At 48.0% G+C, this 16,958-nt stretch overlaps 2 protein-coding genes across 3 annotated transcripts in view; both read right to left on the reverse strand.

Annotated features, from left to right (window-relative positions):
• The window catches only part of ATG16L2 (autophagy related 16 like 2), a 72,740-nt gene extending 59,228 nt beyond the window's left edge, over nucleotides 1–13,512 (reverse strand). For both annotated transcript variants that reach the window (XM_033145922.1, XM_033145921.1), the window contains exon 1: nucleotides 13,380–13,512. In XM_033145922.1, coding sequence (XP_033001813.1) covers nucleotides 13,380–13,503 — 124 coding nt within the window. In that variant the 5' untranslated portion in view covers nucleotides 13,504–13,512. The remainder of the gene's footprint in view (nucleotides 1–13,379) is intronic.
• Nucleotides 13,513–16,488: 2,976 nt separating this feature from the next.
• Nucleotides 16,489–16,958, reverse strand: part of LOC117045033 (disintegrin and metalloproteinase domain-containing protein 9-like) — a gene marked incomplete at its 5' end in the record, with an annotated part of 40,911 nt that continues 40,441 nt past the window's right edge. The window contains one exon of the mRNA XM_033145820.1: nucleotides 16,489–16,742. Within this exon, the coding sequence (XP_033001711.1) occupies nucleotides 16,647–16,742 (96 nt within the window). The remainder of the gene's footprint in view (nucleotides 16,743–16,958) is intronic.

Consider the following 16,958-nt stretch of genomic DNA (forward strand, 5'->3'; position numbering starts at 1 on the left):
GGGCGGCAGAAGAGGAGGAGATTTGTGTTTGGGCGTTGGTCAGGTACGCTACGTTTGTCTGATTGTATCTAGAAAATTAAAGCATACTTTTTTGTGTTCTTCTTCCATCTGTGTGTTTTATTGGATCCAGATTCAAAAAAAAGAGAACCCTGCCCCTTGGCAGAACAGATGGTACCCGGAGAGAACCGCTCCCCCCGCCCCCTTCCTCCGCCAGTGCCTGGGAGAGCAGAGTTCGAATCCCCACTCAGCCATGGAGCCCAGTGGGTGACCTTGGTCTATGCACCATCTCTCGACACACCTAGTCTCCCTCACAGGGTTGTTGTGAGGCTCAAAGACCAGGCGGGGAAGCCTTCACACCATCTTGAGCTCCTTAGAGGAAAGGTAGTGTGAGGTTTGAAGCTTACAGGGTTAATAAGCTCAACAGGTCCGCCCTGCCCCACAGGGAATACGTTTCACACGTCCGGGACATTATTGCTGTAAACGGAAGCCTGTGTGAAATGTGACACTTTTGATTTTCTGCCTGTACATTCTGACTTTCGGTTTTGACCGGAGACCGGACAAGCTGTGTTCTGTCTCCCCAGGAATGTTCTGTGATTTATGCATGTAAATAAAGCTTCTAGATTAGGAACAAGCTTGAATCCGCGGACTTTATATTGCTGGCAAGAATCTTTGCTGCACAAAGAAGAAAACCTGCTCTGCTGATTTAACCGCTGTTTGCTGGTAAGCACAGACGGAAACCTGCTGGACTCCATTGTTTTGCTTCGACTTCTTGAGGTTTCCCAGCCCCAAATGCTCAGAGGTAGGGGGCAGATGTATCAATAACAGCAACACTGGTCATACTCAGAGTATACCAACTGGAATCAATGGACGGAAACAGTGAAGAAGAAGAAGAGGAAGAGTTTGGATTTGATATCCCGCTTTTTCACTACCGAAGGAGTCTCAACGCGGCTCACATTCTCCTTTCCCTTCCTCCCCCACAACAAACACTCTGTGAGGTGAGTGGGGCTGAGAGACTTCAGAGAAGTGTGACTAGCCCAAGGTCACCCAGCAGCTGCATGTGGAGGAGCGGAGACGCGAACCCGGTTCCCCAGATTACGAGTCTACCACTTTTAACCACTACACCACACTGGCTCCACTACACCACAGTGGTTTAGATCGGGATGCAGAAGCTGCTTCTCGACTCCAACTCACGTCAAGCCCCAAATACCTGTGAGACCAGCTCTTTCCCTACAGACCCTCTCGGCTGTTAAGGAGGCAGTGGCGGCCCCTAACCTGAAAGGATTTTAAAGAGGTTGGGACAAGTTCACAGGCTATCAAAGGCTACTAGGTTATGCTGAGAGGCACTGACAGGGCTCCCTAGGTCACCCAGTGAGCTTCACATCCACAAGTGGGGATTTGAACCCAGGTCTCCCAGGTCTTAGTCTGACACCCTAACCGCTAGACCACCCCAGCTCCTATCCATACCTGGTAAGCAGCCAGGGCCGTTTTAGAGGGATCGGCCACCGTGGCGCGGCGATCCCTCGGCGCCCCTGGCGTACCGCCTCTCCGCCCGCCTCCCTCCTGTGCTGGCCGCCCCCTCAGGAGGGGGGGGCGAGCAGGGGATGAGGGGTGTGGTGCTGGAGTGGAACGGGGCTTTGCGCGCCCTTCCCAGCGCTCCAGCTGGGGCTCCGGAGGGCGGCCGGTTTGCAGCCCACCCGCCGGCACACGAGCGCCCGCCCGCCCGCCCGTGTGGGCGGGTGTGGGTTGGGGAGGGGGCAGCCGGTATGCCGGCGGGCTCGTGGGGTGCCCCTGGGGGGCCCGGCGCCCTGGCGCGCCGCGCCTCCCAGCCCCTATGGCGAGATGGCCCTGTCAGGAGCAGGTCTTGCTGAGCTCAATGGGACTTTCTGAACTCTCAGGTGCACGCATACAAGATTGCAACCTCCTTGCACAATCTTTGCAACGTCTTTACGAAAACAGAAACTGAGCAGTGCCGGCTTTTGAAACTGCACCGGTTCCTCCAAGGAACGGCGGCTGTTCCTACTTCCCGGGAGGCTGGCTTACGTTGCACTACATCGTTTCCCTACTGCTCTTTCGAACGTTGCGACATTCTGCAGAAAAGATGCTAAAACGATTTCCCCTTCCGCATTTTGGTGTGTGTGGTCTCACCCCAAAATGGAACCTGCACGCCCGTTTGTCTGCGGTTCGCCAGAATTTGTCATGCCTCCCTGTGTCCATCTGCCTTGGTGGCGCTGCAGCACATTGAGAGGGGCTGGTGATGGCCGGCATCTGGCTGCCAGAGCCCTGGGGGTTCAAATTCACAGAATCATAGAATCCTAGAGTTGGAAGAGATCCCAAGGGCCATCCAGTCCAACCCCCTGCTAAGCAGGAAACACCATCAAAGCATTCCTGACAGATGGCTGTCAAGCCTCCGCTTCAAGACCTCCAAAGAAGGAGACTCCACCACACTCCTTGGCAGCAAATCCCACTGTCCAACACCTCTTAATTCCCGGCAATGAAGATCATAGGGTGACCACGGGTCCATCACTCTCTCTTACAAGGTGCTTGCGAAACCCTCATATACTGCACTGAGCTCCTCAGAGAAAGGATGAGGAACATATTGGCATCTGTCTGCCTCAAGAGGCAATGGAGTATGCCTCTAGGGGTGAAGTCAAACCACAGTGACCTCCCAGGAGATCCTGGGCTGCCTCGCTGATGTGGTCCAAAGAGCAAGACGTTTGGCACCAGCTTGGCTGCAGGAGTTGCTAGAAGGAGGCATACAAGGCACCATCCAACTGCCTTAGGGACTCCGCTCCAGATTTGTGTAGGGTTTACCCCTTAGCCTTTTCTTCTCCCACTAGGCAACAGAGGTTTAGGATCAGAGTTTTCCTTCTCCTAGGTGGGCTCTCCTCCCATGTGGACGAGCCCCACCCGCCCCTCACTTCCCTCTACAGCAGGCGTCGGCAAAGGTTTACCTCGCCTGGGCCGGTTCACTCCAGCGGAGATCCCTCCGTGGGCTGGATTGCGTGCACAGCCGCGATTTTCTTTTTTTTTTCTTTTTTCTTTTATTAACTTTATTGTATTAATACGGAAGAAAAAAAACCAATAAAATATAAACGTCCACTCCAAAAAAAAGAAATTAAAATTAAAAGTACCAAATTAAATTATTCCTTAGATAAAACCTCACTATATATACAAATAGCACAAACCATACATCTGCGATGAAAATAATATAAAACCCACATAATAACATCCTATTCAATATTCAATAATCATATATATCAGTTTCTACTAACCTTTAGCAATACCTCTTTATTGCTTCTTCTGTCCATTCTTATCTATTCCTTTTCTATGTTATCTCCTCCTCATTCAAAGCTTCCACTTGTCATCGTCCCAGGGCATCAATCTAACACTTCTTTTTTACTACTCTGATATTCTTTATAATCCCTCTATTCTTTTTCCTTCTATTTTTCCTTTTTCACTTTTGTTCACAATACAGAATGCCTAGAAATGGAGCCATTTCACAGTGGGGCATTGCTTTTTAAGGTATTCTCCAAATTTTCCCCAGTCTTGTTGGAATTTTTGGTCGCTACTTCCTCTAATTTTATCAGTTAGTTTAGCCAGATCAATATAATTAAATAATTTTTCTTGCCATTCTTTAATTCCTGGCATTTCTTTCTTTTTCCAATATTGGGCTATCAAAGTTCTGGCCGCAGCAGTAGCATAATGGAAAAGTTTTTCATCTTGCTTGTTTATTTCTCCATCTAAAATTCCCAATAGGAACAATTCCGGGTTTTTCTTTATATTATATTTCATCATTTTTTAAATGACTTTCTTACACATGTGGTGGCATTGCGGGGTGATTCAAAAATTTTGGACCCAGGTTTTAGAAGAAATTTAAAAAAACACAGCCGCGATTTACAGCGGGTGCGTAGACACGATTTCCAGGTGCGATTTTCAGCATCTGAGCATGCGCAGACAGGATTTCCAGCACCATGGAAGTGAGTCCCCGCGCACAGGGGCGAACGGTGCATCTCGGGTGCCCAGGGCAGCAAAAAGGAGGCAACCCCAGGGGCGGAACATCGCCCTGCAGCACGCTCCTCCCCTCCGCTGCTGCATCCACCCAGCAGCACAAAGGGAGAGCGCGCGCAGGCCGGCCGAGTGAGGCTACTCTGCCCCGTGGCCCATCCGGGCCCGTCGGCGGGGTGGGGTGGGGCCAGCCCAAGTGTCACCCCCTCCCCTGGAACCCGGGCCGGCCCGCCCCTCCACCCCCTTGCTCTGCCCCTGCCCACGCCACGTTGCACCAGTTTAGCGCAGCGCACGGGGACTTTCCTAGTGGGCGGCTCGGTTCGGGGGCGGCTCGTGGGCATGTTAAATTACCCCATGGGCCATTTGTGGCCCATGGGCCTTAGGTTGCCTATCCCTGCTCTACAGCATGTGGAGAAGCCGCTTTCTTGACCGTTGGACCCACTCTTAGTCTTGTCCGCTCCATGTTCAAAAGCCATGTTCAAAAGCCATGTTCAAATATATAAAGGATGCCATATAGAGGAGGGAGAAAGGTTGTTTTCTGCTGCTCCAGAGAAGCGGACATGGAGCAATGGATTCAAACTACAAGAAAGAAGATTCCACCTAAACATTAGGAAGAACTTCCTGACAGTAAGAGCTGTTGGACAGTGGAATTTGCTGCCAAGGAGTGTGGTGGAGTCTCCTTCTTTGGAGGTCTTTAAGCGGAGGAGGCTTGACAGCCATCTGTCAGGAATGCTTTGATGGTGTTTCCTGCTTGGCAGGGGGTTGGACTGGATGGCCCTTGGGGTCTCTTCCAACTCTAGGATTCTAGGATTCTATGATTCTATGATCCACCGGAGCCTGTCTCCGCATGCAGGGGAGGGCCCTCACTTCCTCCATTTCAGGGTATTAGGTGACTATCAGGGTCCCTTCCAACTCTACAGCTCTATGATTCTATGCCCACCACCACAGATTTAAGACCTCCTTTCCCTGGACCATCTTTATTTATCCAACTTGTTCCTCATCCCCGTCGATAGGTCTCAAATCCTCAGGCTCCGGCAGATGCTCCAAGATATGAAGCACAGGACTTTGATCAAAGAATCCAGGCAACTGTATTTCCCAGGGTTCGTTGCGTGAAGTCAGATGCATAGACAGACTCATTTGAAGAGACCACTGCATGCAAAATGCATTGCCAGCATCTTGAGGAAGGGCTGGGAACGGACCCTGTTTGTACAGACGTTGCCAGCCTGTGTAAACGAAAAGGAAAAGGACCCCTGGATGGTTAAGTCTAGTCAAAGGTGACTCTGGGGTTGTGGCACTCATCTCGCTTGAGGCCGAGGGAGCCGGCGTTTGTGGCCAGCATGTGGCCAGCATGAGTAAACCGCTTCTGGTGCAACGGAACACCGTGATGGAAACCAGAGCAGCGCACGGAAACGCCGTTTACCTTCCCACCACAGCAGAACCTATTTATCTACTTGCGCTGGTGTGCTTTCGAACTGCTAGTCTCAGGGATTGCCCGGCTCCTCGCGAGGAGAGGGAGAGGGGAGGACCTACTCGGGAGGAGAGCCGGGGCAAGGGTATTCCTTGGGAGGAGCGAGGGGAGAGAGGTCCTCCTCTCGAGGAGGAGAGGGACAGGAGGACTACTCGAGGGGAAGGGCTGGTTGGAGGTCCTGCTCACGAGGAGGAATGGGAGAGCAGGTCTTCGCAAGAGGAGGGCTCTCTACGTTACAGGGAACCCAAGCCGCTTCTGTCGACGGACTCCTCCTCCTCTAGCAGTTCCCCTGAGCTCTCTCCAAGGGAGGAGGAGGTTTCAGGGGCTTGGAGACTCTGGGCAAAGACCCAGCACCGCCAGCCAGAGAGGATCTGAGGAAGAGCTGCCGCTTCCAGCGCCAGGACAGCGGGGGGTCAGGAGGCACCACAGACGTTGTTTTAGGGTGCCGAGACTTTGGTGCTGGGCGGGAAACTGGAGAGGGGCACTTCCGGATTCTGCAAGTGACTGAGCGGTCATGTTTTGAACAAGCTCCACACTGTAAATAGCAATGTACAATAAATAGCCTTAGCTACTGAAGGCTCTGTCGTTACTCGTGAGCAACACTTGGGAAGATCCTGACAGCTAGGTTGGCAAAAGCAACGGGAGCTCACCCCGTCACGGGGATTCGAACCACCGACCTTCCGATCGTGTAAGAAAATATACAGCTAGATGGATCAAGGGACTGGCTGGGTAGCTCCCGATGTTTCTGGGCCGACTGTCCAAGACCAAAACGAAAGCATAGCTATTAGGAAAAGCCATGCTTGGCTTGAGCCCGCTCAGAGGAAGAGGGGCGTTCCCCAACATTTCCAAGAGTTGTTTGCCGTTGTTCTGCCTTTTCAAAGAATGTCCTTTTACACAGATTATTATTATTATTAAAAGGAATGTTCCCTTCATTGGTCTACTAATCCGCAAACAGTACAAATTAGCAATGCTTTTAGCAGGCAGGAAAACAAAGATGATCTCATTGCCCTTTTCGTAAGCGGGGGAGGGGGTGATTTTGATGGAGCTACAGCAGGCATTTCCTGCCTTAGTTTAATTGCAACCATCAATATTTTAAATGATGCAGGATAGCTCAGGAGAAATCATGCTAAGCCTGTGAAGAGAGATAGCAAGATGCCTTTCAGGCAGGACTGAGTTCTTCAGCTTGTAGAAGAAACACAAACTTGACATGAGTCAACAGTGTGATGCAGCAGCTAAAAAAGCCAATGCAATTCTGGGCTGCATCAAGAGGAGTATAGCGTCTAGATCAAGGGAAGTAATAGTACCACTGTATTCCGCTCTGGTCAGACCTCACCTGGAATACTGTGTCCAGTTCTGGGCACCACAGGTCAAGAAGGATACTGACAAGCTGGAACGTGTCCAGAAGAGGGCAACCAAAATGGTCAAAGGCCTGGAAACGATGCCTTATGAGGAACGGCTTAGGGAGCTGGGTATGTTTAGCCTGGAGAAGAGAAGGGGGAGGGAGGAAGGTTGTTTTCTGCTGCTCCAGAGAAGCGGACATGGGGCAATGGATTCAAACTACAAGAAAGAAGATTCCGCCTAAACATTAGGAAGAACTTCCTGACAGTGAGAGCTGTTCAACAGTGGAATTTGCTACCAAGGAGTGTGGTGGAGTCTCCTTCTTTGGAGGTCTTGAAGCGGAGGCTTGACAGCCATCTGTCAGGAATGCTTGGATGGTGTTTCCTGCTTGGCAGGGGGTTGGACTGGATGGCCCTTGGGGTCTCTTCCAACTCTAGGATTCTATGATTCTAAGATGAGACGGAGCAGACCCTTCCCAGGGAGCGAATATTGCAAAATATTGCTTCAGACACGGGCAGGTACTTTTGTCGAGGATCTTTGCACATGGGCAGGATCACATGGGTGGAGGGGAGGGTCCTTCCAGCTAGCAGGACATACACCCATTTGTGGTCACAGAGCAGCGAGGCCAAACGAATGCCAACTGCTCACTTCTCCTTTCTCTAGCGATGTCGAAACCAGGGGATAAAAGCGTTTTTAAATCACACCGGGAAATGAATTAATGGGCCATTCCCCTTGTGACAACTCTTCTTTGTTAGCCAGAGTCTCTATTTACTTTGGCGAATGTTATTTCTTAATCGCACAAGAGAGAAAGTGAAGATTGGATCAGTGCACTAATTGAAGAAGTGATAAGGTAATTGATGGGGTTTTCCACTCGCGTCATCTTTTATATAGCTGTAGATAAAACAAAGAGACCTTTGAATATGTGGATTACCCGGAACCAGAATCAAGGCCTGGATAGAAACCAAGAGATCTTAATCACAGGCTTCCTGCAGTTTTTGCTTTGCTAATTAGCAAACATGTAGGGCTGAGAAACAGCGGCCTGGTGGGAATATTCAGCAACCCATCCCTCAACAAAAACTCCTTGACTTGCATGAATGAATTAAGTGGATGCTAGTCAAATTTTACTTTCTTGGGCTCCATGATCACTGCAGATGGTGACAGCAGTCACGAAATTAGAAGACGCCTGCTTCTTGGGAGGAAAGCAATGACAAACCTAGACAGCATCTTAAAAAGCAGAGACATCACCTTGCCGACAAAGGTCCGTATAGTTAAAGCTATGGTTTTCCCAGTAGTGATGTATGGAAGTGAGACCTGAACCATAAAGAAGACTGATCGCCGAAGAATTGATGCTTTTGAATTATGGTGCTGGAGGAGACTCTTGAGAGCCCCATGGACTGCAAGAAGATCAAACTAATCCATCCTTAAAGAAATCAGCCCTGAGTGCTCACTGGAAGGGCAGATCCTGAAGTTGAGGATCCAGTACTTTGGCCACCTCATGAGAAGAGAAGACTCCCTGGAAAAGACCCTGATGTTGGGAAAGATGGAGGGCACAAGGAGAAGGGGACGACAGAGGATGAGATGGTTGGACAGTGTTCTCGAAGCGACTGGCATGAGTCTGGCCAAACTGCGGGAGGCAGTGGAGGATATGGGTGCCTGGCGTGCTCTGGTCCATGGGGTCACGAAGAGTCGGCCACGACTGAACGACTGAACAACAAAGTCAAATTTGCAGACGACACAAAAACTGGGAGTGGTAGATAATCAGGTGACAGCATTAGGGTTCAAGATGCTCTTAACAGGTTGAAGAGCTGGACCCAAACCAAGAAAATGAATGTCAGTAGGGACAAATGTCAGGTTCTGTACTTAGGCAGGAAGAACCAGATGCACAAACAATGGGGGCCCACACCTTGCTTGCCAGTAGTACATGTGGAAAGGATCAAGGGGTCTTAGTAGACTACAAGCTTAACTCAAGCCAACAGTGTGATGCAGCAGCAAAAGAAGAAATGCCATTCTAGGCTGAATCAACAAAAGTCAAGGGTCCAGATCAAGGGAAGTGATAGTCCAACTCTACAGAGCCTAGGGCTTGCTGATCAGAAGGTCGGCGGTTCGAATCCCCGCGACGGGGTGAGCTCCCGTTGCTCGGTCCCAGCTCCTGCCCACCTAGCAGTTCGAAAGCACATCAAAAGTGCAAGTAGATAAATAGGTACCACTCCAGCGGGAAGGTAAACGCCGTTTCCTTGCACTGCCGTGGTTCGCCAGAAGCGGCTTAGTCCTGCTGGCCACATCACCCGGAAGCTGTATGCTGGCTCCCTCGGCCAGTAATGCAAGATGAGCGCCACAACCCCAGAGTCGGATACGACTGGACCTAATGGTCAGGGGTCGCTTTACCTTTACCTATTCGGATCACACCTGGAGTCCCGTGTCCAATTCTGGGCACCACAATTTAAGATGGTTGTTTACGGGCAAAAGATGTGGGTCATAATATTATGATGGATGACTGGGAGAGATTGTGGCAGAAAGGTATCAATTTTACTGCATGCAATAGTTTAAGAGAAAATGTAATGAAAATGATATATAGATGGTATCTGACACCAGTTAAGATAGCTAGAATGAATTCCAAAATGTCGGATGTGTGTTGGAAATGTAAATCGTCGAAAGGTACCTTTTATCATATGTGGTGGTCGTGTTCAGGGGTAAAGGCCTTCTGGGACAAGATTTATAATGAGCTTAAAAAGGTAATGAAAATTACCTTTTGTAAGAAACCAGAGGCATTTCTTTTGAGCATGACCAACGAAGAGATACCCAGTCAGGATAGAGTGTTTTTTATGTATGCCACGACAGCGGCTAGAATCTTATTGGCAAGAGCCTGGAAGGGCGAAGAGATACCAACAATTGAAGAATGGCAGATGAAGTTGATGGAGTTTATGGAACTCGCAGACCTGACCGCCAGAATCCGAGACCAGAGGGAGGAGAAGGTGTCGCAAGATTGGAAGAAATTTAAGGACTATTTAGTTAAGCACGTGAAATTGAATGTCTGAATATTTGAGCAGAAATATATATAAGAATCGGCTTTAGAAGTATAAGGTTAGTTATAATGGTTATAAAAGAAATTTTGATGTGATGGATTTATTGGTATAAGAAAGTGTTAAGATATAGAATATAAGTTAAGAAATATATTGGTTTAGATAAATTTAAAGAACATTAGGATATTGAGTATAAGATAATGGAAAAAAGAAAGGAAGCTACCTTAAAAAGTATATATGTTTTTGAAGACAGAGGAGGGACCAGGGGAAGTCCCCTTAAGAAGTATAAATAAGTAGAGTAACAAAGATAAGAATTTGATAAGGTTTGTATAAGTTCTCTTTTTTCTTTGGTATGTTAATGTTGTGTTTTTTATCGTTGAATTGTTTATTATGTTTTTCTATGTTTATGTTTATGTATGTTTAATGTTGTTTCTTTTTTGTTATATGATAAAATAATAAAATCTCTTAAAAAAAAAAATAAGATGGTTGTTTACAAGCTGGAAGGTGTGCAGAGGAGGGTGACCAAGAATGATCAAGGGTCTAGAAACCAAGCCTGATGAGGAACGGTTGAAGGAGCTGGGTATGTTTAGCCTGGAAAAAAGGAGACTGAGAGGAGATATATCTAAAGAGCTGTCACATGAAAGATGGAGCCATCTTGTTTTCTCCTGCTCTGGATGGTAGGAGTCAAATTAGTGGAATCAAATGGCAAGAAAGGAGATTCTGACTAAACATTCAGAAGAGCTGTTCACAGTGGAACAGACCTGCAACACGAAAGAATCTTTCCCAGGTGCTGGTGACTTGCAGGGGCGTAGCAGGGGGGGGGCCTAGGGGGGGCGGGCCGCCCCATGTTCCATAATGGAGAGGGTGACAAATTATCAAGGAACAATTACTGCCCTACTAGGGCGGTTCATAAAAAAAACATTTTTTTAAAAAAAATGCCTGCTCCAAAGGTCTTATCTTACTATACTAGGAATTATATAGCTATATATGAAATTTCATGCATATCGGTTAATATCTTGACCCTCCTCCACCAAAACAGCTGTTTACTTGGCTGTTTTCCTATGTTGTGACGGAGCACTTACTGTTCCCAACCCTAACCCTGTGGAAAACCATCTAATTAGACTTTGATTTGATTTTGAGATGTTTTTAGGAGGTAATTTAATTATTGTTTGATTTTATACCAATGTTGTGTATCTGATGTTAGCCACCCTGAGCCCGACTTTGGCTGGGGAGGGCGGGATATAAATAAAAGTTTATTATTATTATTATTACTTGTTATTATTCCTTTGTAAGAAAATATGAAATAACGTAAAACCATTTTTGCAGGGGGGGGTCATTGGGGGGTGAGAAGAAATTTTCCGCACCGGGTACCACCTGACCTTCCTATGCCTCTGGTGACTTGGTCTTACAAACAAACTCTTCCCATGTATAAATCGCCAACAAGCTAGTCCTCAGGGCTCTGCAACCGCCCCCCCCCCCCATCCTCAATAGAGGAACCGAAAAGAGTCACACTAGGATGAATCAGGAGCACAAACTTAGCTACTCCCACAGAGCCAGCGGCAAACAACATCCTTTAGCCTAAGGTTACCAAACATCCCCGTTTCCAAGAGACAGTCCCTGGATTTACAAATCAGTCCCCATACAGAATCCATTGAAGTTGAAAAGTGTCCCCGGATTCATTGAAAAAAATCTGGTAACCTTACTTTAGCCATGAGGCCACCCGCTCTCTGAACTGTGCAGATCCTCATTTCTCTGGCAATTATTTATCCAGCAGCCGTGACTAGGGGACACTTCCATCAGTGAAAGCAAACAGCAGGCTAAAAAGGAGAGATTGAAATCCCTTCTTTGCCGTTCACCTTCCCAATTTCTTTTTCCTAACGACTGATGAGAGGGACAAAGTGAGTGCAAGCGTTGCACTCGGACAGGATTCAAATAGTCGTTCAGCCAAGCACCTAGTTCTCATTGAGGTGGCAAACTTGTCTCCGGGCTGTACCATTTCAGACTGTGAGGGAAGAGCATACTTTGTGGAATGTTCCTACATTTAAAAAAAAAACACCTTGCAGACGGAAAGCTAGCATGCAAGCAGAGGTGCCAAGTTGAATAACATATTGGGTGGGTAGGGGGACAGATAAGCCCTGCCCCGCATAATCAATCACATATTAGGTTAGAGTCTGAGGGTGGGTTGCTGCAATGGACCAGCCTCTGGGGGAGCCATATGATTTCTGCAAACAAAGTAGCTGTGTGTGTGTGTGTGTGTGCCATGACTCTGCTGGCCGCAACAAGGCACCAACTTAAAACCAAAATGCCTGTTTAGTTCTGGGAAATCTTCTGGGTTTTGTTTGGTTTCCTCAAAAAACAAAACAAAACTATATTGATTTTTAAAAATAAAATTAAAAAGCTACCAAGCACACAGTATTGTCTTCCAGGACAAATGCACGCACAGATGTTAAAGTCTTGCAGGCACTCATGTTCCCAAAACAAACTTGGAAAATCTTTTTACATAAAGCTCGCATCCAGAGGGTAACCACTTCAATCTAGTGTCAAGGTAATTTCTCCTTAGCAGCAGCTGTGACTGAGACGGACAGCAAATCACTGTGCTGCTATTAAAAAGGGGGTACTGTACTGTGCTTCTTGTTAATAAAGGAGATCCTATGGAGTCAAACCCAACTTTCTTTGTTATGACACTTCCCAATGGGGAATTAAACATTCCAGTGCCACAAATCACATGGTCATTGTCAATCCAGGCAGCAAGCAGGTGTCAATCTGGAGGGAAAGGGGAGATGGAGGGGTCCAAAAATTGGACAAGGATTCAGGAGTTGCATCCTCTGCAATATGATGAGGAATCCTAGGATCCTGGGGGGGGGGGGGTGGTCCTTTTGGATCTTGCTAAAAATAAAAACTGAAAGATATTCCCTGTTACAAGGGATGAGGAAGTGGGGAAGAGAAGCACGCAGAAGACAGCAAGTATAGAAATGTTTTCTTTTAATTCCACCCTCTCTCCTTTTCCTTATTCCTCCCATCCTTTTAAACACCTCAATTGGTGGCGTTGTCTTCCCGTATGGCTGCAATAAAAACGTTGCCTTGTTAAGAAGAGCGCAGAAAATGTGACGTTTACCTTTCTGGGTGGTGGTTGTGGCTCACGGCGCTTTGAACAAAACACACGCACACACAAAAAAAATATTAAAAAAATATATGCCGGAAGCAAAATAACTCTGCATTATTAAGGGTTTGGGCAGCAAATGTCCGTCTGTGCAAGCGGCGCTGCTCCCTCTCCCTGCTGCCTTTTCTCGGACTAACTTTCTCTGCACTCTGCACATGCTCGCGCGCCTCCCGGGGCTTGGTCCCTAAGCACGGGAGCCGGCTGGGCACCTGCGGAGATCAGCGGCGCAAACCTGCACGCCCACACCTCGGGACCCCTGGCTCCCTCCGCAGCCGCCGCTCCCCGGAAGCGCAGGGGGAGTGGCTGGCAAGAGTGCCTCTGGGCACGTGCAGAAGGCCCCGCCGGCCCTGCCCTCCCTCCGGGCCCCGGCTGCGCCCCGCCGACTCACAGGCCTGCACCAGGTCGAGGAAGCGCGCCTTCTGCGCCCGATCCCGCTGCTGCAGCTGCCGGACGATGTGGCGCTTCCAGCAGCGGCGACACAGCCGGGCGCTGCCGCCGCCGCTCTCGGCCATGGCGCCCCGCCGCAGTCCCGGATGACAAAAGGCGACGCGCGGCCAAAGGGGGAGGGAACTCCCAGTGACGTCGACGCCTGGAGGAGGGGCCAGAGCGGGGGAATCCCCCCGGAGTCGCCGCCCCGAGGAAGAGTCGGCGAGGCTTAGAGCGCTGGAAGTGGAGGATTTACGTATAAACTAAACAAGCTATAGCTTAGGGCCCCACTCTCTTGGAGGCCCCCCAAAATTAAAGGAAGAAAAACTAGGTGTACATTTCCAAAATATAAGATAAACAGAACTTCCTCTTAATTGTATTTCAGTTCAACAATTACTTTGATAAAATACGTATTTTGTTATGTGCAAATGGCTTTAGAGACCTATTAGGTCCATAAATTACCATATACCGGTAGCATATATTCAACACAAAAAACAGAGAACATTTGTTGTTGACAAAGGACAGCTGGACATATAAAGGGCCCCATTATCTACAGTATCTTAGGGCCTCATCAAACCTAAATCCGGCCCTGAAGACATCGCAGAAAGCAGAATGAGGAAAGCATTCAGAGGGAGACCGTTCCCCTGTCAATCAGCTCTGCCAGAAAGCTTTTTCTGTACTTTTAGTCAGAATTTACATTTGGTAACTTGAAGCCATTGGTTCGAGTCCTACGAGACTCAGCTAGATTGGTAAAGAAAAAGCGTTTTATAGGCGTTGTATATGCGATACAGGGACACGGGTGGCGCTGTGGGTTAAACCACTGAGCCTAGGGCTTGTCAATCGTTGGCAGTTCGAATCCCTCTGCGACAGGGTGAGCTCCCGTTGTTCGGTCCCTGCTCCTGCCCACCTAGCAGTTCGAAAGCACATCAAAGTGCAAGTAGATAAATAGGTACCACTCAGACGGGAAGGTAAACGGCATTTCTGTGCACTGCTCTGGGTCACCAGAAGCGGCTTAGTCATGCTGGCCACATGACCCGGAAGCCGGCTCCCTCGGCCAGTAAAGCGAGATGAGCGCTGCAACCCCAGAGTCTTTTTATATGCAATATAACCCTTTTTATATGCAATATAACACTGTGGCACCAGATAGCGCTTTGGAGTCCTGCCTTTCCCTACCGGATTTCACTGTATGAGTTTGCAAGGCGTTTAACTGAATTGCTTCTTTGACGTGTCTACATCCAGCCCTACCCTCTAGAGCAGGAGAAAACAAGCTTGTTCTCTCTTCCATGTGACAGTCCTTGAGATATTTGAAGACAGCTATCCTGTCAGTCATGCAATGTCAAACCTAGACAGCAATCACAAACCTAGACAACGTCTAAAAAGCAGAGACATCACCTTGCCGACAAAGCTCCGTATAGTTAAAGCTATGGTTTCCCCAGTAGTAATGTACGGAAGTGAGAGCTGGACCATAAAGAAGGCTGATCGCCGAAGAATTGATGCTTTTGAATTATGGTGCTGGAGGAGACTCTTGAGAGTCCCATGGACTGCAAGAAGATCAAACCGATCCATTCTGAAGGAAATCAGCCCTGAGTGCTCACTGGAAGGACAGATCCTGAAGTTGAGACTCCAGTACTCTGGCCACCTCATGAGAAGTGAAGACTCCCTAGAAAAGACCCTGATGTTAGGAAAGATGGAGGGCACAAGGAGAAGGGGATGACAGAGGACGAGATGGCTGGACAGTGTTCTCGAAGCTACCAATATGAGTCTGACCAAACTGTGTGAGGCAGTGGAACACAAGAGTGCCTGGCGTGCTCTGGTCCATGGGGTCACGAAGAGGCAGACACGACTGAATGACTAAACAACAACATCCTGTCAGTCCCCTTTTTTCGAGGCTAAACATACCCAGTTCCTTCAACCGTTCCTCCTAAGGCTTGGTTTCCAATATTTTCCTCACACAGAGATCATGCTGGTGAGAGTTGACCTGCTGATTTTCTTTTTGTCACATGACTGGGATACATACAAGATTCCTGCAAAGGGGGGGGGGAGGAGAGAAGGCAGCCCAGCTTATTTCCCACTCCTGCCTTACAATCCTAGAACTGTAGAGTTCGAAGGGACTCCAACAGTCATCCAATTTAGTTGTCTCATAAGCTCTCCAGGGAGAGATTGTGTCATTTCTTGATGTTCTGTACAGAATACCAGTGATAGTAAGAGATGTGGCATTTTTGAAGGAAATTGGGGGCTCATTACATACAGCCACGCCTCCATGTTTTCATCTCTGAAAAATGCTCTCAGATGGTCAATATAAGGCAACTGTGACACCTGGTGGCCGGATAGATGAATGCACTTGGAGTATTTCCCCACGCTAGTAACATACTGTACTACAGTATTTTAAAACCAGGAGATTGAAACATTGGAGCAGATGCATTGCCCGTGCCTTTTCTTCAGAAGTAAGGAAAACACTGGACGGCTTTAAAGCAGTGGCCAAACTTGCCCTCCAGATGTTTTGGGACTACAACTCCCATCATCCCTAGTTAACAGGACCAGTGCTCAGGGATGATGGGAATTGTAGTCCCAAAACAGCTGGAGGGCAAGTTTGGCCATCACTGCTTTAAAGGATCACATACATTTTTCCTGTGGCATTAAAAGTCGGTGGCTTAGAACCTGCTTCTTTAGATGTTTGTGGAAGTAAATCAGACATCTTCAGCCAGATTTGGAAGGGTGGGGTGGGGTGGGGTGGGGGTTATTTTGAAACAAATCCCTTGGAACAGAAGAATGCAACATGTTGTTTTCTCCAAGTCACTGTGGCAGCTCATGCCTGACATACAGTGGTACCTCAGGTTAAGAACTTAATTCGTTCTGGAGGTCCGTTCTTAACCTGAAGTACCACTTTAGTTAATAGGGCCTCCGGCTGCCGCGCAATTTTTGTTCTCATCCTGAAGCAAAGGTCTTAACACGAGGTACTATTTCTGGGTTAGCGGAGTTTGTAACCTGAAGCGTCTGTAACCTGAAGCATCTGTAACCCGAGGTGCCACTGTACACACATGCAGAACAAACCACATAAATGGCACATAATGTGCAATGTTCAAAAGAGGGAGCTCATTTTATTTGAAGTGTGGGAAGGCAAAAAAACAAAGATTCAACAACAGAAAAGCTTCAAGCAGACCAAACAACACTGAGGAAATTGATGAGACACAATACATCTCTCTTGGGAGCACCTGTTATTTTCTTCTGTCTAGCAGCACACTCTAGTTTCAGTTGTTATGTCAAAGCCCGACTCTTGGCTTTTCAGTGACATGCTACATTCTGACCCGAGGCTTGCTTGTGATCCCTAAAAGATAAGAAACAAGGGTTAGTATATCCCATTTGGCTCACAAAATGTCTCAGCTGGGACAGTGATGAGGTAAATTTATAGGGCATTTTCCAGAGAAGGTGGGTGGAGAATTTCTTCCACTTTTACAGAACTCTCACAAAGGTTGTAAAAAGTTTGGGGTGTGAGGGTACTCACTATTAGACATGTGATGGTGAGGGGATGTGAGGGGACTCA

The sequence above is a fragment of the Lacerta agilis genome, chromosome 4 (assembly GCF_009819535.1).
Source record: "Lacerta agilis isolate rLacAgi1 chromosome 4, rLacAgi1.pri, whole genome shotgun sequence".
Classification (NCBI taxonomy): domain Eukaryota; kingdom Metazoa; phylum Chordata; class Lepidosauria; order Squamata; family Lacertidae; genus Lacerta; species Lacerta agilis.